Genomic DNA, 25,600 nt, shown 5'->3' on the forward strand with positions numbered 1-25,600 from the left:
TTTATATAGTTACGCGATCTAACCCAAAAAAACTCTATTATGAATGATATTGGTCGCGAAAGCCTACGTGTTAAACTAAATAGTGCAAAGGTTTAGCCCTGTGATTACGTGCTTTTGCTAACATAAGGAGTTTCACTAGAGAGCGCTCTAGATTGCCCCAATAGAAAGTTTTAGGTTTATTCTAAGCTTCCCAGACATCTTGGAAGAAGTAGGAGTACCCACACTTTATCCAACCACACTCGATCGACTACCTGTGGTGTACTTGTTCATATTGAACAGAGGTGGGGAGGATATCAGAAACTTGCCCCATATCAACTGCTGCACTGGGAAATCAAACTGGTGTGGTCTGGATCGCAAGTCCAACGTGTTAACCATCACACTGTAGTAGCATCCCTCAAATAATTATATGTATCAGTAAAGTACCTTTATGGTTGTTTTGTTTCATCGCAGGCACTGATTGGTGAGGTAGGCATGAGCAGTGAGCTGGATGACTTGGCCCAATCCCTGTTCAATGGAGAGATCCCAGCCATTTGGAGGAAGCTTGCTCCCAACACGCTCAAGAGCCTTGGAAACTGGATGATACACTTCAAGCGCAGACACGACCAGTACTCATCATGGGTAGGAACTTGCTTTTCATCAGTTACATAGGGAGCAAGCATGTCAACTCGACACACTATACACCACTTTGTTGATAAGTAACGTTGTTGACCATTCCGTCATGGTTTGCACTGAGCATTTATCTCAATAAATGTTTCTCTTATGAATAGATATCTGAAGGAGAGCCACATGTGATATGGCTGTCAGGGCTGCACATTCCAGAGTCTTACCTGACTGCCCTTGTCCAGACCACATGCCACAAAAATGCATGGCCACTGGACAGGTCCACCCTATACACACAAGTTACTGGTTACCGCAGAGCTGAGGAGATCACAGAACGCCGAGGGCAAGGTCAATGAACACTTTCTATAAAATTACCATGTCATTTTTTTTATTCTGGGACTGCAGTTTTGTTTCACTAGCACACACATATGCCTTAACTTTTTCGTTGATTGCCCACCATTAATCCAGTTTCCTGATGTGTTTCCAGGATACTTTGTGTCTGGCCTGTACTTGGAAGGAGCTGACTGGGACATAGAGAGACGATGCTTGGTTTGCAGTAGACCAAAAGTACTTGTTGTGGAGCTCCCAATTATGGAAATTATTCCGACCCAGTTGCGCTTAGTGAAACTCCAGGTAAACTGGACAAATACAGTCATGCTAATGATCTGTTATGTGAAAAAAATGGGGTGGTGAGAGTGGCTTTGGTGCTGGTAGCTCTCATGGAGAGGACGGCATATGCTATAGAGATTTTGAAGTGGTGTATAAATTAAAACTTGATAGGCCACAATACAAGTGATGCACTGCTGTCTCTGTTGTCACAATCTTCTGTCCATCTCTCTCTCCACTCTGAAGGCCATTAGCTTACAGAAATATTTATTTTTCATTCGTAAAGCGGTGTTAATGATGATGATGAAGTGTCTTCAGCTGCAAATGGTGTCTCTTGTACCGCAGAACACTCTTCGAACACCCGTATACGTGACATCAATGAGACGAAACGCGATGGGAGAAGGGCTGGTATTTGAAGCCGACTTGCACACCTCCCAGCACATGTCTCACTTGATCCTGCAAGGAGTGTGCCTCACTCTCAACTCCAGCTGACATGTGTCTGCCAAGGTAAACTGGATAAGAGTACTGCATACCTGCATACAACACAACTTTTTCCAACATTGCTCATCATCTCCATTGCAATTCCTGAGCCAGCAAAGGAAATTTTGCATTCCTTTAGCTGGAATCAGTTCGGGGCTTAGTTTCAGTGCAGCCTGTATGGGTTGGCAACCCGGAAAATATTTCTGCAACCCGGCATACCACAACCAGTATGACCGTCGCTACTACTCACTTTCCTACTTGGGTCTATCAGCAACCCAGAAAATGAGAAATTAATCCCTGAATCATTCTTTACATGATTGAGTGCCTATACAATACATCATGTAATCATTTTATTTAATCTTGATATGAATCTTTCGTGAATGCAGGAATCCATACTCTTTGGTTTATTTGGTAAAGTCACGTAGGTAGAAAAATAATAGATCACGACGTTTCGATCGCAACACAAGCAATCTTCATCAGGTGGGACAACCACGGCAAGATAAAACTGCTGAAGTAGGCTAGAGATCTGCCGTGACACGAGGTTATATAGGCCTCGGCAGTAGGGGGGGAGAGAGGAGGTGGGGGGAGAGAGGGGCGGGACAGAAAATAGACCCCCAGGCAGCACTTGGAGAGATCTGAGAGATCGGCTGCAGGGGGGGGAGAGAGAAGGGGGAGGGGGAGGAGGCGGGGCAGAAAGTGGACCCCGCAGCAGCACCCGGGTCACTGGAGTAGAGATCGGAGAGAGATGCACAGAGAGAGAGAGAGACACACAGTCGGAAATAACAGCTGACATAGGCAGGTAGGATGGAAACATCACAGTCAGTTAAGACTTTACCTGGTTGATGACGTCCTTCCAATGATTGCTCAGTTTGTACCCATCTTCTAATTTATCAATGCCTAATGCAGATTCAGGACAGTCATGCATTGAAATGGTTGGCTTAATATCTTGTTTTATATGTATAGAGCGCCTTTGTTCATTTAAGGAACATTTTGTATGTGGGAGGGAACCAGAGTATCCAGAGACAATCCACGCACAGAGAGGTTCACGAACCCACTTACCATGCTGCCATGTCCTGGCCACCTTACACTGCCAGGGCACAGGTCAACTCGACTCAACTACCATATAGTTTCCATTGATATGTCCATGGAAATTAGATAATCGTGTCAAACTTGTTCTGCCCGGAGTGCAGTTGCTCTATATTGCCACGGAGGATGACATTGCTTACTTATAACATTGGGAAAGATTTTGTTTTCATGTGCCTGTGCCTGTGTGCAGCTGTCAGCATGTACATGTATTTATTTGTGCACATTTCTTTGCACAGTTGACTCTGCTTGAAACAGTATTCTTGGAATACTCTGACATTATCACGTGAAGTGTCATCCTTATGTCTGAAGTTCTTCCAAAGATATGGCCTAGGAATCCTCAAAAATAATGGAGGTTCCATTAATAGACTGGCATGTCGACATGTTTAATATTACATTTAGAATAATACAAAAATCAGAGAACCTCGCCCGGACAAGGGATATCGGGACACACCCCTGGAACCAAGCCTGGGTGTGGTGTTCGCTGGCAAGTGCCTGGTGACCGGGTGACTCGTGTAACCCGGTCGGGCCCAACCCAAAATGGCTATGTGGCGCCGTCCTGTGGGCCCACTATCCGCAGGACAAAGTGTGAGTGGCGGGTGCGATGCCAGTTTGGCAGGAATAGAGATGGTCTCAGATGGACTGAACCTTAGCGATGGACACTAGCTATAGGGACGCGGAATGTCACGTCACTGGGGGGGAAGGAGCCAGAGCTGGCGGAGGAGGTGGAAAGGTACTGACTAGATATAGGCTGTCTCACCTACACACACAGTATTGGCATTGGAACCAAACTTCTTGATCGGGGGTGGTCTCCCTATTTCGGAGTAACCCCTGGTGAGAGGCCCCGGGTGGGTGTGGGAATACTCACAAGCCCCTGGCTGGGTGTTGTTCAGTGGACGAGAGGGTCGCCTCAGTGAGACTTCGGTTCTCAGAAAGGAAAACCCTGACTGTTGTCTGTGCTTATGCACCAAACAGGAGTTCAGAGTATTCGGCCTTGGAGATGGTGGGTGCAGTGCTCAACAGAGTGCCGCCTACCAACTCAATAGTCTTACTGGGCAACTTCAATGATGATCTAAACCCGAACGGTGAGATGTTATTGGAATTCTCTGATAGTCACAGAATGTCAATAACAAACACCACATCCGAACACAAGAATGCTTATAAGTGTACTTAGTACCAGAGCACCTTGGGCCGAAGGTCAGTGATTGACTTTATAGTTGTATCATCAAACCTAAGGCCTTATGTTCTGGACACTCGGGTGACGAGAGGGGCAGAGCTGTCATCTGATCACCACCTGGTGGTAAGTTGGATCCTATGCTTGGGGCACTGACCAGATAGATGTGGAAGGCCCAAACAAATAGTGCGGGTTTTCTGGGAACGTCTGGCGGAAGACCCAGTGCAGAATTATTTCAACCTCTAACTCTGGAAAAAAAACTTATCCTGCACTCCAGGGGAGGTCGTGGACATTCAGTCTGAGTGGACGATGTTCAGGACCTCGATTGTGGATGCAGCTGCGAAAAGCTGTGGCCTGAAGGCAGTTGGTGCCTGTCATGGCGGCAACTCTATGACCCGCTGGTGGACACCAGTGGTGAGGGAAGCTATCAAGTTGAAGAAGGAGGCTTTCCGAGCTATGCTCGGAAAAATGTCTCCCGACTCGATTGAAAGGTACTGGCTTGCCAAGAGGACGGCAGCTGCAGCAGTCGCTGAAGCGAAAGCCCGGGCATGGGAGGAGTTTGGAGAGGCCATGGAGACGGACAACTGGGCAGCCTCTAAAATGTTCTGACAAACCATCTGACGCCTTAGGAGGGGTCGATGGGGCGTGGTCCAGGCTGTTTTCAGTAAGGGTGGCATAACATTGACCTCAACTAAGGAGAGGTGGAAGGAACACTTTGAGGAGCTCCTCAACATGGTGGACATGCCCTCCTCTCAGGAGGGAGCCCTGAAAACAGCTGGGGGGGTCAGATCCATCACGGCTGCTGAAGTCGCTGTGACAGTTGAGGGTCTTTGTAGTGGCAAAGCTACTGGGGTGGACGAGATTTGACCAGAGTTGATGAAAGCGCTGGACAGTGTAGGAGTGTTGTGATTAACACGCCTCTTCAATGTTGCATGAAAGGCGGGTATAGTAACTCTGTATTGGAAAAATCGGGTCATGCTTCCCATTTTTAAAAAAATTAACCCATATAAACAAAGTTTTTCACTCTAAATCCTTTATATGCGTGGCAGCTAGAGTCCTCTCGTCCTCTGGCTTGAGATGGCTGCCACCTATGGGTCAGATGATTGCCTGGCAGCATTAAGCAATTGGTAATTAAATATAAAAAAAAATTCCTAAAAATTTAGCAAATTTTTTTTCACGAAAATTAATTGTCACGCACAACGAGTCTGTGTGGAAAATGTCAGCTCGATTGGATCACGAGAAGTGGGTTAAAAACGACCGAAAGATTTGCACGGTCGTAAGCGCGCAAGCAAGCAAGCAACCAAGCTAACTTAATATAAAGGATTTAAAAAAGGAGACCAGACGGTGTGCTCCAACTATAGAGGAATCACACTCTTCAGTGTGCCAGATAAAGCTTGTGCCAGAGTGCTGGAGAGGAGGCTCCGTTCGGTGGTTGAGCCTCAACTTCAGGAGAAATAATGTGGATTCCGTCATGATCATGGAACAATGGACCAGCACTTTTCCCTCTCACAGATATGAGGGGTCATGGGAGTATGCTTCTCCAATCTACCTCCGCTTCGTAGACTTGTAGAAAGCATGTGACCGTGTTCCCCGCAATGGCTTGTTGGAGGTGCTGCGGGAGTATGATGTACCCGTGCCGTTCCCTTTATTCCCGGAGTGAGAGCTGTGTCCGTATTCTTGGTGTTAAACCAAAGTCGTTCACTGTGGGTGTTGAATTCCACCACGGGTGCGTCTTGTCTCCAATTGTTTGTGATTTTCATGGATAGGATATCAAGGCGCAGCCGAGGTATGGAGAGTATCCATTACAGGCCCATGGAGGTGGTGTCGCTGCTTTTTGCAGATGACGTCCTCGTCAGTGTGTGATCTCTAGCATTAACTTGAATGGTTTGATGCCGGGTGTGAAGAGGCTGGGATGAAGATCAGCACCTTCAAATCTGAGGTCATGGTTCACTTCCAGGAGACGGTGAATTGTTCTCTCCAGGTGAGGGGGGAATAGCTGCCCTTAGTGGAGGAGTTTAAGTACCCCGGTGTCTCTTTCGCGAGTGATGGTAAGTGGGAGCGGGAGATCGGCTGGCAGATCGGTGCGGCGTCCGCAGTGTTGTGGGCACTGCACCATTGCGTGGTAGTGAAGCGGGAGCTGAGTTCTCGAACAAAGTTCTTGGTGACAGGTCGATCTACATTCCCACCCTGACCCATGGTCATGAGCTTTGGGTAATGACCGAAAGGATGAGATCGTGGGTACAAGGGGCTCACTCTCCGTGATCGGGTGAGGAGCTCGGTAATCCGGGAGAGCCTCAAAGTCGAGCGGCTGCTCCTCTGGATCGAGAGGAGCCAGTTGAGATGGTTCAGGTAGATGGTAAAGATGCCCCCCTGATAGACTCCCCCTGGAACTCTACCGGGCACGTCCCATTGGGCATAAACTCCGGGGCCAGCCCAGGACACGCTGGCGGGACTATGTCGCTCATCTGGCTTGGGAACGCCTGTCCGACTCAACATGCTGCCTCCACGACCCTCATCAGGACAAGCGGACTGAGAAACGAACGAACGAACGGACCATGCATTTCGGAAAGTTACATTTCTGGGAAAAGTAGACCAAATGTTTGTCAATGTTGTGCAAACATAAAATCTGACAAAACATGAGTAATATGAATTTTATTGAATCTCTTTGCATAGTGAGCCATATGCTATAATGTTCCGCATAGCAAGTGCAATAAGAAATGTAATTTATTTAAATGTATGGGTTAAAACATTCAAAATAATAACTACATATTATCAACTTGTTGCTATACTTTGGGAAGCTCTAACATTTGAGGCAGATCTACCAAATCAATTCAAAGTGCCCATGAAATAGAAATACTGATTTTTTTGTTGTTAAAGTTATTGATACAACTTTGCATTTAGCAGGGTTTTTTGGTTACCTTTTTCTTACCGGAACATTCCTTGGAAAATATCGTTTATTCAGGTTGTACTGATTGTATTCTTTGTCCACTAACCAACCCGAGGAGCATCAGCCATACGCAGTGCCAGATGAATTTGTCCTTGAGGCAAAGACAATCACATTACTATTTATCTACAGCAATAGGAAACACATTGGTAAATAAACTTAAAAAACACTTAACAATTCAAACAATGAGTTAAGACACATGCATATATGTTAAACACTATGCTCACTTAGGCTATAATTAGGCGTGTAATGTATATGATAAATAGCACAATCCATCAGGATGCTTTATATTTCATTCTAATAAATTACCTTGCATTTCATGTTAGGACATTTACCTCAATGTCAATTAAAGAAACTCCCTGTTACATCTTGTCAACAAAGTAAGCTGGAGTCAATCTTAAATATTTCTTTGACTTGGCGCCATGCACATGGCTAAAGATGACGACGATGATGTTGATGTGTGTAGAATATTCAGCTCACATGCACGCATGTCAAGATTCATGTCCTAGCTCACAAGTACACAGACCAACATGTCTGGCTACAGAAAGGTCATTCCTCTTGTAAAAGGCACTAATGCACAGTGCAGCTCGGCCCAACCTTGAATAATCTTGCCTACATCGCATACGAGACACGTGTCATGGTGCAGCGCGGAGCTGTAGTTTCTTCCAAGCCAGTGCAAGGGCGTAGGCCCCGTGAGGTCATGGAGACCCATCTTCGTGGGTTGGGGTGAGGGGCTGCTGTCTTATGTCTGCTGTGGTCATGTATTTTTAGATTCGAATAAATACTGTACTGTCCTTTATGCCATTGGCAGTGCTACAGCCTTCGCAAGTGGGGGGGGGGGAGGGGTGTGCTAAATGGTGGAGAAAATGGGGGGATGGGGGGGAGACAGGGGAGTTGGGCGAAACCATGATGGAAGGGGAAAAAAAAGTCAGCATCTGCTGCATAAAGGTAAAGGTGCTGTAGCGGAGGGGTGAGGACAGAGTGGCTCCAATTACAATTTGAATGTATTTAGTGCCTAAATGAAAACTACATCTCAAACGTTATACACATGATACACTGTACCACCAAATGGGGATTTATATAGCCAATATATTTTAAAATTAGGTTTGCATTATTGTTATAATATACTTAATACTTAGTTTGAACTGCGTACGTTAATATGGTTGTCGTATAGTACTCTGTTTAGATGCTCTTGCATTGAAACGCTATTTAAATTCATATTCCTGTAGTCCGGTTGCAGAAGAGAGCTGAGCACAGACAGGAGACGCGTTCTGCCTCAGATTATATTGTACTCTTTAAGTTCACCATCCCGCAGCCACAGTGTCTCTCCAAAGAGTGATACTGTTAACATAAGTTATGTATAGCACATTATATTTGTAACACTTTAGATGTTCTTTTAACAGTAAATGAATGCGTTTATATGGACCATTTACTGTTAAAGGTAGCCAATTGGCAACTACAGTATTCCCTAACCAGAGAAAATTTTAGTCGAGGTGGCTAAGTCTTTGTCCCCTACCAAGTAGAGGGGAATCAGCCCCCTCCACCCCTATGGTCTATTCCAGGCCTCCTTGTGGAGATGTGAATATTTAAGTGCGGATATCCACTGCTAGAAAACAAATTCACTTTTCTATGCACGTGAAGCGTGATCAATAAGTGAGAGGTAGAGCGAAGGGGGATGATGGTAGGGAGGTAAATGGAGCGAAGAAAACCAGTGGGAAAGGTCTGAAAAAAGATTTGCGCAAAGAGAAGATGTGAAAATGTACACCAGCAGTATGAGAAGAATGGCTTGCATGCTGAGAATTATAGCTTACTGTCAGACAGTACATATTCATCTTCGTTATTTTTTTACATCGAAAACATTTCATATTGTATACAAGCCCATTATAAATGTTTACATGTGTGTGTAACAATCACAGCTGCAGAAACGAACTATGGTATTACATTTACCAAGCCATGTATTACATTATGTGCTTATGGTTGTTGTGTAAAAACCCAGTTGCTAATGCATTATTAACGTTCCACGGTATCGTGGGCATAGCCAACCATCAGGCACCGCACATCTGCTGCTTGCCTATGAACACTAACGTTCTATTCCCGATCTCCAATAATCGTTAAAACGTGTCCACAAAAAGCCTACAGTGTTCAGCAAAGTTTATTATGGAAAAAAACCCCAGCGAGTATATTTTTTTCTGCCGCTGTGAGAAAAATACAAATCTTAATTACTTTGGCTAGCCAAGCCTTCAGTAAAGAAGATATTGCTGTTAGCAACATAGATCCCCACGAACAAAGATCCCCACTAAATGCCACTGTCCAGGCTCAGTGCCATGACTGTTGTGAATACGTTGTTCGTGATGCAAAGTAGCCATAAAATGGCAGGAGAGCAACTGATTCTTGAATCTGTATAGAACTTCAAGTTTTACCCCCTCATATGCGTAGGTTTTCTTTGGGTAGTTCAATTTCCACTGGCATTGAAGCCAAACATTCATGAATGGAATTGGCCAAACATCCCAGTATAGCCCCCTCCTGACAATCTCTTTGGTCTTACCGGGGTAAATTTAGGGCATTATTATGTTGTGTCTTATATAAATGCCCTCAATTATTTCTGGAAGTCACCATCAGTTCTAATAAATTGGGCTAACATTGCATACAGGACCTTATTAAGAGTCTTGAAGACTCAGCAAGGTTTTACGGGAAAGAGATTTCAATTACTGATTTGTAAATTCAGCAATTAGCAGTGCACGTTTGCTGTTTTGTAATTTGAGGGCATTCAGTTGATAGATATCTGTGCATGTGCCTATGCCCAATATATAATATTAAAATACCATGTTCTGACTTGGCTAGTATTTTGTTAGCACTGCCAATGAGATTGTCTCCGTGTAACTGTAAGCAAATGCACGTGTAACCAGTGGGAAAAATATTTTACCGTAATCAATAATTACTCTTCACACATCTATGTCTACAAGGGATGGTTTCCACTTTTTCCCACCAGTTTTCTTTAACTATTCATGAAATGATATTTAACTGTAAAAAAACAATGCTTCACTACATCCATTTGTTACAGTTAAAATGTTAATACTATTAAAGTGTAGATTGTGGTCATAAAGCCTTTGTCTTCTTGCCCTGCTTCAAACAGGTCACTTTAGGTGTTGGTACGTTTGGTAACGTCTGAGATAGCCGAACGAGTCCTGCTGTTTGGCTTTGAGCATCGTCCAGCCCTGTCTGGGGAAGACGAACCGCATTGTTGCAGTCTTTATCATTGAGCACAAGCTCTCGTGGCATTTGGCTACCGCAGCCGTGAATGCCCGTGTCCTGGCACGGCAGGAAGGCGGAGGGGTCAGGCATGTCGTACAGGTAGAGGCAGGGGTTGCCCACCACCCTGGGGGACACCCAGGAGTCCAGCACAGGGCTGAGGAAGAGTCCAGGGTCGGGCATATCCGTGAGGCTGTCGAGACTCATAGAGCGTACAGCCGCGCTGCGCACGCTGTACTTGGGCGACACGTACGACTGCCTCACGATGCTGCTTTGCCGCCAGTCGCCATGGTCCTTCCCGACGGGAGGCCCTCGTACAGCCGCGGGCGAAGCTCCCCGACCTGTCGCGCTGTCCACCTTGGGCGGGGGGTAGCCCTTGCCGCTGGAGAGCCTGCCCCTGACGTGATGCAGCTGGGTCGTTAGGTGGGCTATGGTGCTGCGCTGTTGCTCTAATTCGTGAGCCATGACGTGCATCCTGTGGCTCTTCTGCTTTATCTCCTCCAGATACTCGCGCTCCTGGCCCCTCATGCCGCCCTCCAGCGCCACAATGACTACCAGCGTTTGGTCGATCTGCTCGGTGAGCTCCTGCTTCTCTTGTTCTTTATTTCTGAGCTGAGCTTCCAGCTCCCAAACACTCCTCTCCAGTGCCTCATCCACACTCTTTTCATCTTTGCTCCAGAGCTCTCCTGTGTGATGTGACACAAGCACACAAAAAAATGTTAGTTTTTTCTTGGAGTTGGTGAATTTATATCCATTCCATTGACCCAGTATTTATCTGTATTTGTCACTGTTGACCTACATTTATTTTTTTCCTGCAGCTGCTACTGGAAATTTAAAACTTGATTACCATAAAGTTACATAACTATTATTACAATTAATTCTAGATTCCTACACCACTCCTGAACAGGGTTTATGAAAAAGGCACTTTTATTCCAGGAAGGGCCACACTTGATAAAAATTAGCCAACCCTAATCAAACACGTTTGTTGCAAGTTGTGAATCATTTACCTGTTCTACACCGTCTTTTGTTTTTGTTTATGCTGTTTGAGGTTTGGTATTGTTAAGAAACACTGTTGACAATTTGTTAAGCATATATTGTAATAAACATGTTTCAAAAGTTCGAGTTCATTCACTATTTTATTGTATTTGCAACATGTTTGAGGCGATTTCATCAATAATAATGGATGAGGGCCACCCCACACTTTCAGACAATGGTGGTTATTTTACCATATTTCGTGATGCTGGTCAATTCAGGTTGATGATGGGGTTGCGTGGGATTCGTTCAGATATTCAATTTACATGAGCCATGGCTGAGGATTCCCCACATTGCAGTACGCTAACCACTTGCCACTGCTGCACCACGATTTTATTAATAATGGTCAGCTATGTTCTTCTATCTCTTACTGGTTCCTCGATGCGACAATCCATTCGTCTCCAGCACACGAATTAATCTCGTCACTATCTCCAAAGTTAGTCGTCCTCTCGGATGCGGTCCTTCCCCTGGCTGCCACTCCATCACCATTCTCGTCCTCCGCGATATCATGTGCTGCAGACTGTAGTACGACATTAGATCGTAAAGTCTGCATTGCGTTAAAGTGGAGTCATTTGTAGTCTAAATGCCTATCAGCAGACTGGAAGTGTGTGGGTGGATTTATTGATTGCCTCCCCTTGATTTGAAGGTCACCTTTGTTGAAGCACTTTACACAGAATCATAATATTTATTTACGCTGGAGGAGTCCGATGAGCTCTGAAGCTCTTTGCACGGATGTTCTTTCCTATTGAAGATGTGAAAAAAATGATCTCACCTTCACTGGGGGCTGTCTTCATCACAACTTCAAAAGTCAAATCTGCAACAGTTTAAACCAAAAACACTTCAGTGATTATCAATCTCACCATCATTACCAATCAATCTATTCACAGTTGGCTAATATCCTACGTTCATACATTTATGATAGGTACAATATGCAATACACCTACATGTCATGTTTTGATTATTTAATTTCCCTTTGCCCTCTGCTTTCCCCATGACCCAATTATAATGTTAGCAATGAAATATACTACACATACACATTCTTACAGCAGCGACTTACATAAATTATTGATACATTTTATACACTTGAAGATGCCATCGCAGCAGGGAGCACCAAGGAATTATGCGTTTAGGGTGGAAACTCGAAGTGGAAACATCATCAGCCATAAGAGGATATTAACATGCCTAGAAATTTCCATGGTGACTTTTATTGTGACACTAAAATTTGCCACTGAAATCACGATACCGAATGTTATCACGATTTCCTGGATTTGCAGAATTTTATACAGATCCAGCCCCTGTTTCTCCCAGCATTTAGCGACTATCACTGTGGAGAAGTGAACGGCGGTGGGGTGCCCCCAGTACCAGCGCAGTGACGTTGCAGCTGTGCTATCTCCGAGTGCAGGAGGCCGAGCCTCTGGCTGTGCGCGTGCTGCTCGGCCTGGAGAGCTTCCTTGGCTCGCTCCAGCCGAGCCCTGGCCGCTGGCTCCCAGGGCTCCAGGACATCTCCTACACAGAGTCAGCCGTGAGGAAATCATGCATGTGTGCAAGGTTTTGTTACAGGTTCTTTAGTTTAATGAGGAAGAGTAATTCAGTTTTTCAGCAGGTTCAGTTGGAGAGGAAACCGATTTGAACACTCCTGTTTTCAGGTTGTGTTTTGTGTTGTTTGGCTTATCTGGCATTTCTATTCATGTGCTGAGAACTTCTTCAGGAGCTCAGTCCCTCAGCTCAATACTGGTTCATGAATTGGCTCCCTGCACGTTGAGTGAAACGTCGGGCATTCTGACCATTACGCAGTACAACACGAAAACGCATGGGAGACGTACAGAGGCAGAAAGAGAAAGATGCTGCTTGACAATTTGAAGGTGGTGGAGGTGTACAGATGAAGTAAAGACGCTCAAGAATGTGATGGGGAAAAAGGAGTTTGAAGTGAGGACATGCCATTGGGCAGAGGACTGAGATGCTTTCTGGGTCAAGGCAATGTCATCTTGTCTTCCTGTTCAACCCAGAAATGCGTGACATTTACCTCCATTGGTGGGCCTGAACCAGTATTGGTGGGGCCCAAGTCTACGTCCAAGGGGACATTCACTGTTGACTTCTTATCCAAGAGCAGGAAATTAACTCAGGCTTACAAGAGTGAGTCAAGCACCAGAACTACAGTTTCACCCAGCTAGATAGAAGACAGGCGTTTACTTCCGTATAACATATAAATACAATAGTTGTTATTTATTATGTTGTACATTTTTTTACCGCTCCAAGTACATAATGGTAAACTGAATAAAGAGCATGATACCATACTCTTTGGTTCTTTCGGTAAAGTCACGTAGGTAGAACAATAATAGATCACGACGTTTCGATCGCAACACAAGCAATCGTCATCAGGTGGGACAACCACAGCAAGAAAAAACTGCTGAAGTAGGCGAGAGATCTGCCGTGGCACGAGGTTGTATAGGCCTCGGCAGTAGGGGGGGAGAGAGAAGTGGGGGGGGGGATGGGCAGAAAGTGGACCCCGCGGCAGCACCCGGGTCACTGGAGTAAAGTGGACCACCTCAGCAGCACTGGAGAGATCGACACGGATCAGAAACAAAGACAATGGTAAATAACCTGGAACCAAAGATGTGTGTTAGAAGGTGCATGCTTGGAGTTTGAGAGCCAGAAAATGGACACACGATTCAGTGAATGCAAATTAAAGACGTTGACTGATAACATACTTGTATTAGTCCTTGGGCCAGACCAGTTATCGGTACCACCCAAGGTGGCAAAACTTCAAAGGTGCCATTTTGTTTGTTACACCAACAGAAGTCAAGACATGACAACCTTTCCAAATGAGCAGCTGTTGAATTGTTCTCGCAGTAAACCTGTTTTTGCACCTATCCCAATCACGCCTATTTGCCCGGACGTTACAAATAAAACATTCCAACACCTCTGCTGTTAAGACAATAAATAATTTACAAAATGGATGTTTTTCCCCAAGGCATGTATTTCATACATATAGCATTTATTTACGCTTGTTCTTCAATTTCAGTGACTTAGTGAAGTCTGGAATAGATTGGCGCTGTTTTCCTTCTGTTTCTAGCTGCTTGTTTGTTCATGATCACTTAGTGGCAGGTGAGGCAAGTACTGATGGTTCTGTATTATTTCTGTTCAGTAAAGATATCTAAAGTGGTAACTTTACCCTCAATGTATTAATGTACCTGTTAAGATTATTGTTAAGTTTGTCAATTTTTATATATTTTTAATATTTTGCTTCTATAAATTGTAAACTTTCATAACATGCACACAATTATTACCAATAACTTTGTTATTGGTAATAACTTTGTTATTGGTAATAATTGATTATTAAAATCATAAAAAGTAACTTTATATTTTCTAAGTTTGTTTTTACGATTTTATACACACTTCGCCAAGTAAACAAAGTCTTAAATTAGTAATTTGTCTCCGCATTCTAAGAAATAACCTACGTGAATTGCATATCATTGACAAGCTTATTCTCTGGAGCAGACGTCTAGCTTCGTCATATATGGCTATTTACTTTGCTGTCATGGCATTAAGAGGGGGAACACACAAGTAGAACTCTCAAGTCTCATTGCTACTGGCATCACAGTGCCAGAACTGGTATTGCGATTTTCTAAAAATGACATTTTGCATGCCGAGTGTGAAAACTCATGTTTCATAAAAGGTAAAGCCACATAATTCTACATACTGCTTCCTACTTGGAATAGCTAGAAATGTTCAGAATGATTTTTTGATATTTTTGTCATTTTATGTGGTAGTATATATGTAAAATATATTTTTACATAATTAACTGAAAGAATAATATGACAAAAGCCTCTGTAGATTGCCAACCAATTAGTTATTGATCACATTAAAACAAACCAAAAAGTTACGGCTTCATCTACTAAGTCAATATTGTGTTTTACATAATATGCAAATGTGTGTATATTTAATGAGATAACACGAAAATATGCATAAATGAATGGGGGGAAAGTCACAATACAAAAAAGCTTATATTTTTGTGTATATTCTTCTGGTAATTTTTCGTTCTGATAAAAGGATAGGATTTTTTTGGCTATTCATCTGTAGTACCTCCCCTTAATTTAGTTAAGATTAGTTAAGATGAAGGAGGCTTTTCAGTTCAACTGGGCTCCACCAATCCCTTTGGCCGAATCCCTGTTGACCACGCTACAGAAGAAACAGTGAAAAAAGACACCCAGACAGCTGGGGGGACAAAGGGATTCAGCTTGAAGCCAGGAGCCGTGACCAAATTTTACCTAACAGCTGAGTACAGAAGCATGTACCTCAGACAGCTGAGAGACTTGATAGGTCAAGGCAACTCCAAACTGTCCCATCCAAATCTACAGGGTCCAAGGATCAAGAGAGATGAAGCAGATGGCCAGTCTCTCATTGACCTTATGGAGACTAACTGGATCAATCCCCTATCCCCTGATGAGACAGATCTGGTTAGCCTCTCCACTGGTACCATGGCTTCACCTGATGTTACCAGGGATCTCTTGAGACCTCTTGAGATAGGAGAAGAGGCCTACCAGGTATTGAAGCAAACAAGGTTAGTTGACCTACCATCTGTGAAATACCACGACAAGATGACCAAGCAAAGTCTGAAGACATTCTCCAATGCCAGCACAAAAACAGCACATGGAAAGAAAGCACAGGATGTGGTTCTGAAGGCAGATAGAAACCTGTTCAGCCACATGATCCTGGTGGCTGAAAGCAGGAAGGTGAATATGAACGATGTCCTTGCCCACCCATTGGGCCCACTGCCATGGGCACTGGCAAATGCTGATGGGTCCCTAAGAAAATCAAACAAGGCTGCACTTTCCAGAGAGCTTGAAAAGAATGTGTCTCCTGCAGAAGACATCCCAACCCCATCTACTTCCATCATTGATGGGATGAGCCTGGTCCAAAAAAATGAATGGCAACAACAAAATATTTGCACAGGTGGCAGAGTCAGCCTTGACCCAGGTCCTCCACGAGGGGGCACAGAGTGAGAGGACTGATTTTTTACTGGTAGGAACGAAGTGGACCAGCCTACAATAGATTATATCGTACGTCCGTCCGTCCAATGTCCGATTACGTGTAGCAACATCGCCCCCTACTGAAAACACTTGGCATGACCCTACAAAAACCTTTAGACTCTGTGAGGCTTTCCTGGCTAAACAAGTGTAACATTCCCTTGTAATTCCCTCAGATAGCTTTAATTAAAACATTTAAATGAATGAGGCTTTCCTGGCTAAACACGTGTAACATTCCCTTATAATTCCCTGAGATAGCTTTTAATTAAAACTTTGAAATTAAATAAAAAACTCACAGCGCCCTAAAGCCTACAGCTAGGCCTAAAGCCTAGAACTAGGCCTCAAAGTCTCCCTTCGTATCGTACCCCCGCGTGTGTGAAAGAGAGTTAATGTTTAACAATGTTACATTCCCTGATGTTTTAAAATAGAAACATTTACATTTAAAGCTTTTACATTAATAATTAAAACATTTAAATTATACATTAATAATTAAAAATTTAAATTAAAAATTAACTCACAGCGCCCTAAAGCCTACAGCTAGGCCTAAAGCCTAGAACTAGGCCTCAAAATCTCCCTTCGGATCGTCCGATTAGGTGTAGCAACATCGCCCCCTACTGCAAACACTTGGCAGGACCCTACAAAAACCTTTCGACTCAGTGGGGCTTTCCTGGCTAAACAAGTGTAATAATACATTATGTTTATATTCTTTGGTTATTCGTTCCTACCAGCCCACCCCGCAGGGTCCTGTTTAATGTCTACCGACAGACTTCGATCAAAGATGCTGAACGACTGAACCGGGGTGCAGATAACACTCTCCAGTACAAGAATCTTGCAGGGGGGTGCCACGTCCAGCAGTGGAGAAAATTCCTGTGCAGTCCCTCCAACAAGACCAGTCTCATCAAGTTTCTGGTGGAAGAGTGGTAATTCCCACGATACAGAGAGATGCTGCATGGCAAGGTGTTGTACATGACTTGTGAGGAAACCTGCTACAAGTTGACAGAAGATGAGTGTGAGAAAGTAGCAGAGCTGCACTCCACGCATGAAGAAGTTGACACCCGTCTGCTCCTGCATGCATTGCATGTAGCAAATGTGGGCTCAAAGGTAGTTATCATCACAGCTGAGGACACTGATGTCATGGTGCTTTGTCTTGGCTTCCAGAAGGACATCACCTCTCCCGCCTACGAGAAGTGTGGGACACAGAACCGCACACGGTTTGTCAATATCAGCAAACTGACAAGGTCACTTGGAGACAGCATCTGTGACAGCCTAATTGGCTTGCACGCCTTCACAGGCTGCGACACTGTCAGTGCATTCACCATCAGAGGGAATCTGAATGCCCTGAAGATGGTGAGAAAGGACACTTCCTGCCAAGAGACTTTTAGTCGACAGGGGTAGTCATGGAATGTGAGTGATGGACTGTTCCAGAAAATTGAGCAGTTCACCAGTCGCATGTATGTTGCTAATCGCAGCACCGGTGAGGTGAACGAACTGCGCTACCAGCTCTTCTGCACCAAAAGGGGAGAAGTCGAGTCCAGCCAGCTGCCACCATGTAGAGACTGTCTCTTCATGCATGATCAACGAGCCAACTATCAGGCAGCAATCTGGAAATGCTGTCTGCAGGCTAACCCTGTGGTGCCAAGCCCTACTAAGTATGGATGGACAGACGATAATGGCAAGCTGGCCATTTACTGGATGCGCTCCCCACCCGCACCAGATGTGGTCTTGGAACTGCTAACATGCAAGTGTATGCGTTCATGCAAAATGCCAAGCTGCATGTGCCTGTCAAATGGACTGACATGCACAGACATGTGCAGGTTACAGACCTGCAGTAACCAAAAACTGCAGGATGATCCAGAACCTGACTTTGAACTCAGGGAGTCAGATGACGAGATAGACGAGCAGTTTGATGAGTGACACAGGGTGGTGATTCTGATGGTATTACTGTGGTGGTAGTAGTAGTATAAATTGATGCACAGTGTGGTCATTCTGGACTTGGTTACCCTTGTTAACACCATCTAAGTACACACAGAGCTTGATAACAATAATGTAACCTTTACATATACCCATCACTAACGATATATATGGGATTACATGTGTAGTGGTGATACGCGCTGGGATTAGGGATCGTATGCCAGCGCGTAATGATTGGCTGTGTATGTGGTGACGCGCGCTGACGGTGGAGGATCAGGGGTCAGCGCGGGGTCGTGGGTTACGGGGTGCTGATTGGCTGTGTGCCGGTGACGCGCTGAGAGGGAGTGATCAGGTGACAGCGCGGTGTGATTGGTGGAGTAGTGTTAACACGCGCTGGGGGAAAACGGATCGTAGAGAGAGCGCGTCGTGATTGGTTAACTAAGGAGCGATGCTCACGTAGACGTCCGCATCAGCTCCGTCTCCCGTGAGCAGGGGCTATAAAAGGGGATGCACACAGGCGTAAGGGCAGTATGTAACCAGCGAAGAATGAAGACGGGGATCGAAGAGATAGGGCCCTGCGGTACCTAGTCCCGCTGTCCTAACGGGACTGGGACTCTGTGTAACCCAGAGGCGAGTGTATTGTGTGTAGCCATAGGCATAGGGTCTACACGAGCCGAATGCATTGTGTGTAGCCAGAGGCATAGGGTCTACACGAGTCAAGTGTATTGTGTGTAGCCAGAGGCATAGGGTCTACACGAGTCAAGTGTATTATGTGTAGCCAGAGGCATAGGGTCTACACGAGTCAAGTGTATTGTGTGTAGCCAAAGGCATAGAGTCTACACGAGTTAAGTGGAGTGTATAGTACAAAGAATAGAGACCACACGTTGTATTGTGACACGTCAAGTTTTAATAAAAGTGTGTTACCCGTCAAGAAGTTCCTGCCGTCATTTCCAATACTTCACATGTATCATTGACTAAGTATATGCGAATGTCAATGTTTATAATATTCAAGTAGTTCCGTACCTCACTGTGGTATTCCTTATTATCCTGTGTTTTCATTGTGCATTTAAACCAACAAAGACCAGCTTGTGACCTAACTGGCTTTGGTCGAGGTAGTTTGTCAGTAATAATGCCCATTGCATCGTTCCGGACGCCTGTCACAGGCTATGGGTGTTTACAAGTCGTGGTAACTAAAACTAAGCTGCCACTCCGCAAAGGTGATCAGATCAGAATATGTCCCACACACAGATGGAGGATTACAAAAAACATGACTAGACTTTGCCACCTCAGCTGGTACCAATAAGTGATTTTTTTTAGGTCTGGGCCCTTGGACTATATATGAAAGTAGGCTTCGGCAGAACAAAAAGCATGGCGGTTAGGCATTTATGTAATTCATATTTTCACGTCATATATAACCCCCACTGCACATGGGAAGATGATAAGAGATAAATTGTAAGGTACTCAAAGGCAGGTCATATTAAGATATACAGATATATGATGGTGGATAGAGGGAGGCGAAAATGTATTATGGCCCAGCCCTGTGCAGTGGGCGCCACCTCCATTTCCCCACAATCACTACCCCTACCCGCCAACACCCATACCGGCGTTGGGTTACAGATGACCTAACAGTCTTGTGAAAGGAAATGCAAACACCGCATCATGTAATCATGCGGAGCTTTGTTGGCCGTGCAGGCCGCCTTAGGGGCCGTCCATAAATGACGTCACGTGATTTTGGACGATTTTTGACCCCCCCCTCGTCACACGGCGTCACAAAAAGTCAGACCCCCCCCCCTCAAATATGACGTCACAAAGCTCTGCCCCCCCCAACCATATTTCCATTTTGAAAATAAAACATTGTAGTGCGTATTTAATGTGGCGCTGCACTCTCATGTTGTAGGAGTGTTATACCAATTGTTGTTTTCACAATTCTATATTTATTTAAAGTTGCGCATTTTGATGTGACGTCACATTTCTCAAACCCCCCCCCCCTCGTCACACATCGTCACAACTGTCTGACCCCCCCCCCTCCCCCAGGTGCGTGACGTCATTTATGGACGCCCCCTTAGTGCATCTTTGTGTTAAACTAAGAGGGATGGATGTTTGTCAAGGTATAGAAGGAGCCTTACCTGAGAATCCCCTCTTAAGGGATCAAAGACCGACTTCCATGTACGGTTTGCAGCCTCAATCAACTCCTCATCCCCATATTTCTCCCCTTTCCCCGATTAGGTAATAGGTGAAATAGATAATAATAAATAATTGAACCTTATGGAGGGACCCATGGGTTCCAGATAAAAAATGTGCAACTTTAAATAAATATAGAATTGTTATAACACTAATTGTTATAACAACACTCCTACAACATCAGAGTGCAGCGCCACATTAAATACGCACTACAATGACAATAGTTTAAAGCGATTTGAAGCAAGTTTTATTTTCAAAATAGAAATATGGGTTTAGAGGGGGGGGGGGGGCAGAGCTTTGTGACGTCATATTTGAGGGGGGGGGTCTGACTTTTTGTGACGCCGTGTGACGACGGGGGGGGGGGGGTCAAAAATCGTCCAAAATCGCGTGACGTCATTTATGGACGGCCCCTTATGTCAAAATGTTAAATGTCATGGATAATGATATGTTATCAACTCGCTCATTGTATTCATACCGTCTCTAAGCAGACAATTCTGACAATGGACCCGCTCGCCCCCTTCAACAACCTACTCGTACACTCGCCCACCTCTGTGTATTACATTGTCACACGGACACAATTTGTGTGAATGCAATGTTTTGTGTTTGCGTCTTTCTCCACTTGTGCTCTTGGGAGTCTGCTGTGCTTTTGAATGTTTAATTTTTTTTTAAATGCTTTGGAGAAGGAACAAAACTCTTGTTTAGCAGCATGATCTATATATTCATTGCACGAAGGGTATAGTTGAAACAGCCATTGGTTCAAACACGCTGCAATGCGGTGTTGTTTTTGCTAATTGCGTTTGGAGTGACATTGGGTTACGCTGATTGTCTACAGGCCAGTACGTGTGACGAGCGAAAGAGAGGCTATTGTGTGCGTTCATACGTCTAAAAACTGTAGTTAGTGGAGCGAGTGTATATTAATAATGTACACAGCCGTGTATATGCGTGCATGTTTTTATATCCATATACTGTACATGTTTAGAATATCAATTTTATTACCCCAATGACGTAACATGTTATATCGGTAAGATATAACGACAACATTTATCAATGGATAATTTCCCACTGGACAACACATACATGATAGCACACGTGAAAATATTAATATAATTCATGCGTATGTATATGAACCCCGAGAGGATGCTCCAACCGGGGAGATGGAGCAATGAAATACGTGAAGTGGAATGTTTCATCTCAGGATCGCGAGAGATGGCGATGGTTTGGGTGAGAGCCTTTATCCAGCAGCGATCATAGCTGATGATGTATGAGTTCCAAAGCATATGAACTAAAAAAAGCTATATAGACATTCGAAAAAATATATACCAATGCATTACATCTCCCGCAGCGTGTGGCATGCACATCCAGTAAGTACATTTTAAATGGCTGCTGCAAGATGTCCCTGCACGAAGGATACAAATGCACCGCACCGGTAGAACACACAAGTACATACGTCCACTGCAGATGCGGCCATCAGCTCGCCTTTACACAAACCAGCAGCAACGACGCCACACAACGCGGGGTGAAACGTTGGCAAACTCGACTCACCGTGGCAGCGGTCTTCTGCCATTTTCCCCGTGTCTCGCTGGTTGGAAGCGCCTATTTATGCGCGAATTGGACCGTCGGGTTCAAGCAAGAAAAAAAAATGCGCCAAGTCCAGCAGCCGCACCGCTCATCCCCCGCACGTGTCCCTTGTTTAACTCATCCGCGGACACATTGTTCCAACCACGCAAGGCTTCCCGCATACACACTGTTTGTTAATATATATTTTTTACAAATCGTGGTATAACGCTGCTTATGGCTCGTAGACCACGGCTGCTATGGCAGTGCTCGTGATGATGGTTAATAATTCTAACAGCTGATGCTTACGTCCTTTTAAGGAAACCCCATCGCGCGTGAGGTGGGTGAGTCCATCCTGACATTTAAACGCCCACTGTCTTCCATAGGGACCGGCTCTGTGTGTGCACTGCGGCCCCTATTCTGATTGGATTCACAGCATGATTGGATTCTAAATTAAAATAGCCAAGTCAAACATGTTATACAATTTTAAACACGCAAGTGACGGGTTTTGTTAATAGAAATAAAGGGCAGTATACATTATAGGAAAATAGGCGGATCGTATCGTTACGCATTTTCCACCCTTTGTAAAGAACATAGCGCTAAAGGATTGAATCGTCGCATAACCTATATGTGCTTTAATGTATACAATACACGTCTACTGTGTATACAAGAAACTGCGTGAAATCATTCGTATTTGGTCCACGGTGTTATTATTAATTCTGGGTTAGGATTCCAGATTGTGTCAGTTCCCACGCTGACAGAAAATGAGGACCACAATGGTCTCGTCCGATGTGCGGTATTATTATCATTACCCTCGCCTGAGCCAACCCCCACCCCCCATGTCTCCTCTCAATGCCATTAGCAAGCGGCGTATGGGGAGCAAACCGGAGGAAACCCATCAGGCATGCCAGGGGGTGACACTCAGCAACTCCCTTCGCCATCTCGCGGCCCCGCGCAGCCTACAACACTTGGCAAACCCAAGCGGTCACCCGGTACAAGGGACAAACCCAGGCTCAAATACGCTGAGCTTTCGAGATCTGAGAACTCCCATGCATGTACATGGTGGTCCAAATGTCTTGTGAGCCCCGTTTAATGATCTGAAACTGATTTTTTTTAAAGTAAGGTTTATTTGAAACATTAATGGTTATGCAAAATAAAACAATATTGGGGTCAAATTTTGATTTAAAGCTTTCGTGACTGCAGGGATTCATATTCTTGGTTCTTTCGGTAAAGTCACGTAGAAGGGAAAAAATTAAATAACAAAAATATTAAACAATAAAATTATCACAACGTTTCGACTGCAACACAAGCAATCATCATCAGTTGTGACTTTACCGAAAGAACCAAGACTATAATATTGGGGTCAATTAATTGGGGGTCACTACATATGGACTACCCTGTACAGTACTGTGTTTTGTTTCTTCCAAGACGTCTGGCCATCGTGGAAGAGTAGGCCAAATACTGTACATTCTAGCGGGGTTCTCGAGAGCTCTGCCTAATGGAGGCTCTTCTGCCAGCAGTGGTGTGAACAAGACATCTCAGCAAGCTATACTGTACACGAGTTACACTTGATATAGCTACAAACACTATCGTGCATAGATGACCAATATCATTGAAATCTTTCGTAACCGGATTAAAGCGGGGTTCGATTAGGGTATATTCCATAGAGTGGGTAAATCTTGCATGCCCAATGTTTCGTAAGGGGCCGTCCATAAATGACGTCACGCACTTAGGTGGGGGGGGGGGCAGAGCTTTGTGACGTCATATTTGAGGGGGGGGGGGGGTCTGACTTTTTGTGACGCCGTGTGACGAGGGGGAGGGTCAAAAATCGTCCAACATTGCGTGACGTCATTTATGAACGGCCCCTAAGTATTATATAACATAAACTTGCGGGGTGCAGCGGTGGCTCCGTAGTTGGCGCACTGCGCGGTGAACCTGGCCACCTCAGTTCGATTCCCGACCCCGGCTCACGTCAGTGGCGAGTGATATCTGAACCGGTCCTGGGCCCCCTTCCCGGTTTTAGCAGGGTGGTGAAGTATGTGCATCAACCCGTATGAACGACGACAGGGCGTGGGGAGGCCGTCATCCAGCAGTGGATTGACAAAAATAACCAAGCAGGGAGGATGATGCGTGGACGATTAATTGACCTCTATGGTAATGCATAACGACAAACGCATGGAATATATTCGTTTGTAACAAGGCAACTAAGAAACATTCGTCAATAACGCTATGGTCTTATAAAATATATAATAGGAGACGTTTCGGATAATGGACCTTTACGGCACACACAGATATTCTTCGTGTTATTGTGTATTTAACGTCGCTTCACGTGACCCCTTGCAGGCGCTAGAGGCCGCTACCATTCGCCAAAACATAAACAAACAAAAAATACTCGGACGCCCCGTAATGGAACTGTGATAATGAATCCAAATGGACTCGTTACCACCCGTGTCAACACCACACGCAGTGGCATGGCACACGGACACGCTGTGTACTCAGTTGTGTGTTCACCTCTATAATCAGAGCAAACACAACCAAAGTTTATTTCATTCAAGGCGCCTTTCGTTAAACCATCATTATACAATGAAACATTATTGTATTATGTTTAACTTCTTTTGCACCGCACAATACAACGTTATAAGAAGAACTCCATTATGCATCTCCGCCCTGATTTTTAGTCTAGCAACAGCATTGGGTCTGAAATAAGTGTGTTTATTTAAAAATATTCTAGAAATATTGTTATCTAGCTACGGTATTGTCTTTCCAGACCAGCAAGCCAATATGCTAAGCAAATATATTGATGTTTTTAGAGATTCGGTGCAGTTCAGCTCCATAATTAGAATGGTTAAAGCAATTCGGACTGCTGATGAGACACTGCATGTCGAAACTGGTCTAGAGTTTGACTTGTGTTGAACCAATGCTGCTGTGATTATCCACTCCCTTACAAGAAGGCCGTGTGGATGATGGAATGTGTAGAAATATATAGGTTCACGTGGAGGGGCAGAGATGAGATTAATCGCCTGCAGATTGAAGCACCTACTCTATATGGGACAATCCTTGACATCGTAAATCTTCCTGTAAAAAATATCTTGAAACAGAAGATTAGTTTTGCATTTGCAAATGTGATTTGTAACTTTGATCCTTACTTCTGTATCGATAATTCAATGTAAATGTGCCATTTTATTGAGGGACTATTGTGCGTTACGTTAGCAACCGTGTGTTGAACTTCTTTTGCACCGTATGTAGCCAACCGTGCTAAGTCTTGGATTATTTTGTTGTTGTTTATCGTGCCGTGCCCAAGCATGATAAGTCGGACTTGTATAATTATTTTATTTTATTACCTTTTGTGACTTGTATTATTACCCTTTTCTCTCATTTGCCCTCCGATCGTGTGGCCGTATTGTTCGCCGTTGTAACGTCGCTGAGCCGCCCCAACTGGACATCTATAGGGGGGAGGAGGAATAGCTTCACAAGTCATCGGATTCCTCCGGGATTAATACAAGATTCTCATTCTGCCCATCTGCAGTTTCATAGCTGTCAACCCATGCGGTTTACCCGTATTCTTGTACAGCGGACAGAAGTTTCAATATGGGCAACACAAATCAGCATGACTGTGTGCATCCACGTATCAAGCAAGCAGCAAGATCACAGACAGTCGCATGATAAGTAGCGTAATTGACACCAATTATCAACATTAATACATACAACAGTTTTTGTTAAGGAACATGTTTATCTGTTTGGTTTAACGCGTATGCTTTC

The 25,600-nt window shown here is 44.5% G+C and overlaps 2 protein-coding genes across 3 annotated transcripts in view; one reads left to right on the forward strand and one right to left on the reverse strand.

The window, feature by feature from the left end:
- The window catches only part of LOC133348754 (dynein axonemal heavy chain 10-like), a 105,660-nt gene extending 94,410 nt beyond the window's left edge, over nucleotides 1–11,250 (forward strand). The window contains 5 exon segments of the mRNA XM_061561713.1: nucleotides 451–618; nucleotides 768–948; nucleotides 1,088–1,233; nucleotides 1,552–1,713; nucleotides 10,641–11,250. Coding sequence (XP_061417697.1) covers nucleotides 451–618; nucleotides 768–948; nucleotides 1,088–1,233; nucleotides 1,552–1,698 — 642 coding nt within the window. The 3' untranslated portion in view covers nucleotides 1,699–1,713; nucleotides 10,641–11,250.
- LOC133348759 (coiled-coil domain-containing protein 92-like) lies at nucleotides 6,581–25,284 on the reverse strand. Of its 2 annotated transcripts, none has more exons than XM_061561734.1 (4): nucleotides 25,183–25,284; nucleotides 12,531–12,674; nucleotides 11,941–11,982; nucleotides 6,581–10,822 (listed from the first exon to the last, which is right to left on the reverse strand). In XM_061561734.1, exons 3-4 carry the CDS (start codon nucleotides 11,960–11,962, stop codon nucleotides 9,984–9,986), a joined length of 861 nt encoding a protein of 286 aa, XP_061417718.1. In that variant the 5' UTR covers nucleotides 11,963–11,982; nucleotides 12,531–12,674; nucleotides 25,183–25,284; the 3' UTR covers nucleotides 6,581–9,983. The 2 variants fall into 2 exon arrangements, with proteins under 2 accessions (XP_061417718.1, XP_061417717.1); XM_061561733.1 differs by lacking the exon at nucleotides 25,183–25,284 and adding an exon at nucleotides 21,830–22,170.
- Nucleotides 25,285–25,600: the final 316 nt, after the last annotated feature.

Source organism: Lethenteron reissneri, chromosome 28, assembly GCF_015708825.2.
Source record: "Lethenteron reissneri isolate LAM-NWPU_2019-01 chromosome 28, ASM1570882v1, whole genome shotgun sequence".
NCBI lineage: Eukaryota > Metazoa > Chordata > Hyperoartia > Petromyzontiformes > Petromyzontidae > Lethenteron > Lethenteron reissneri.

Coding starts and splice junctions, on each gene's coding strand:
- LOC133348759 (XM_061561733.1), bottom strand. CDS start 21,851: ATGGCAGAAGACCGCTGCCACG. Junction 11,983..12,530: donor GCTGCAACGTCACTGCGCTG/GTACTGGGGGCA, acceptor AAACTGTTGCAG/ATTTGACTTTTGAAGTTGTG. Junction 10,823..11,940: donor GAAGACAGCCCCCAGTGAAG/GTGAGATCATTT, acceptor CACATCACACAG/GAGAGCTCTGGAGCAAAGAT.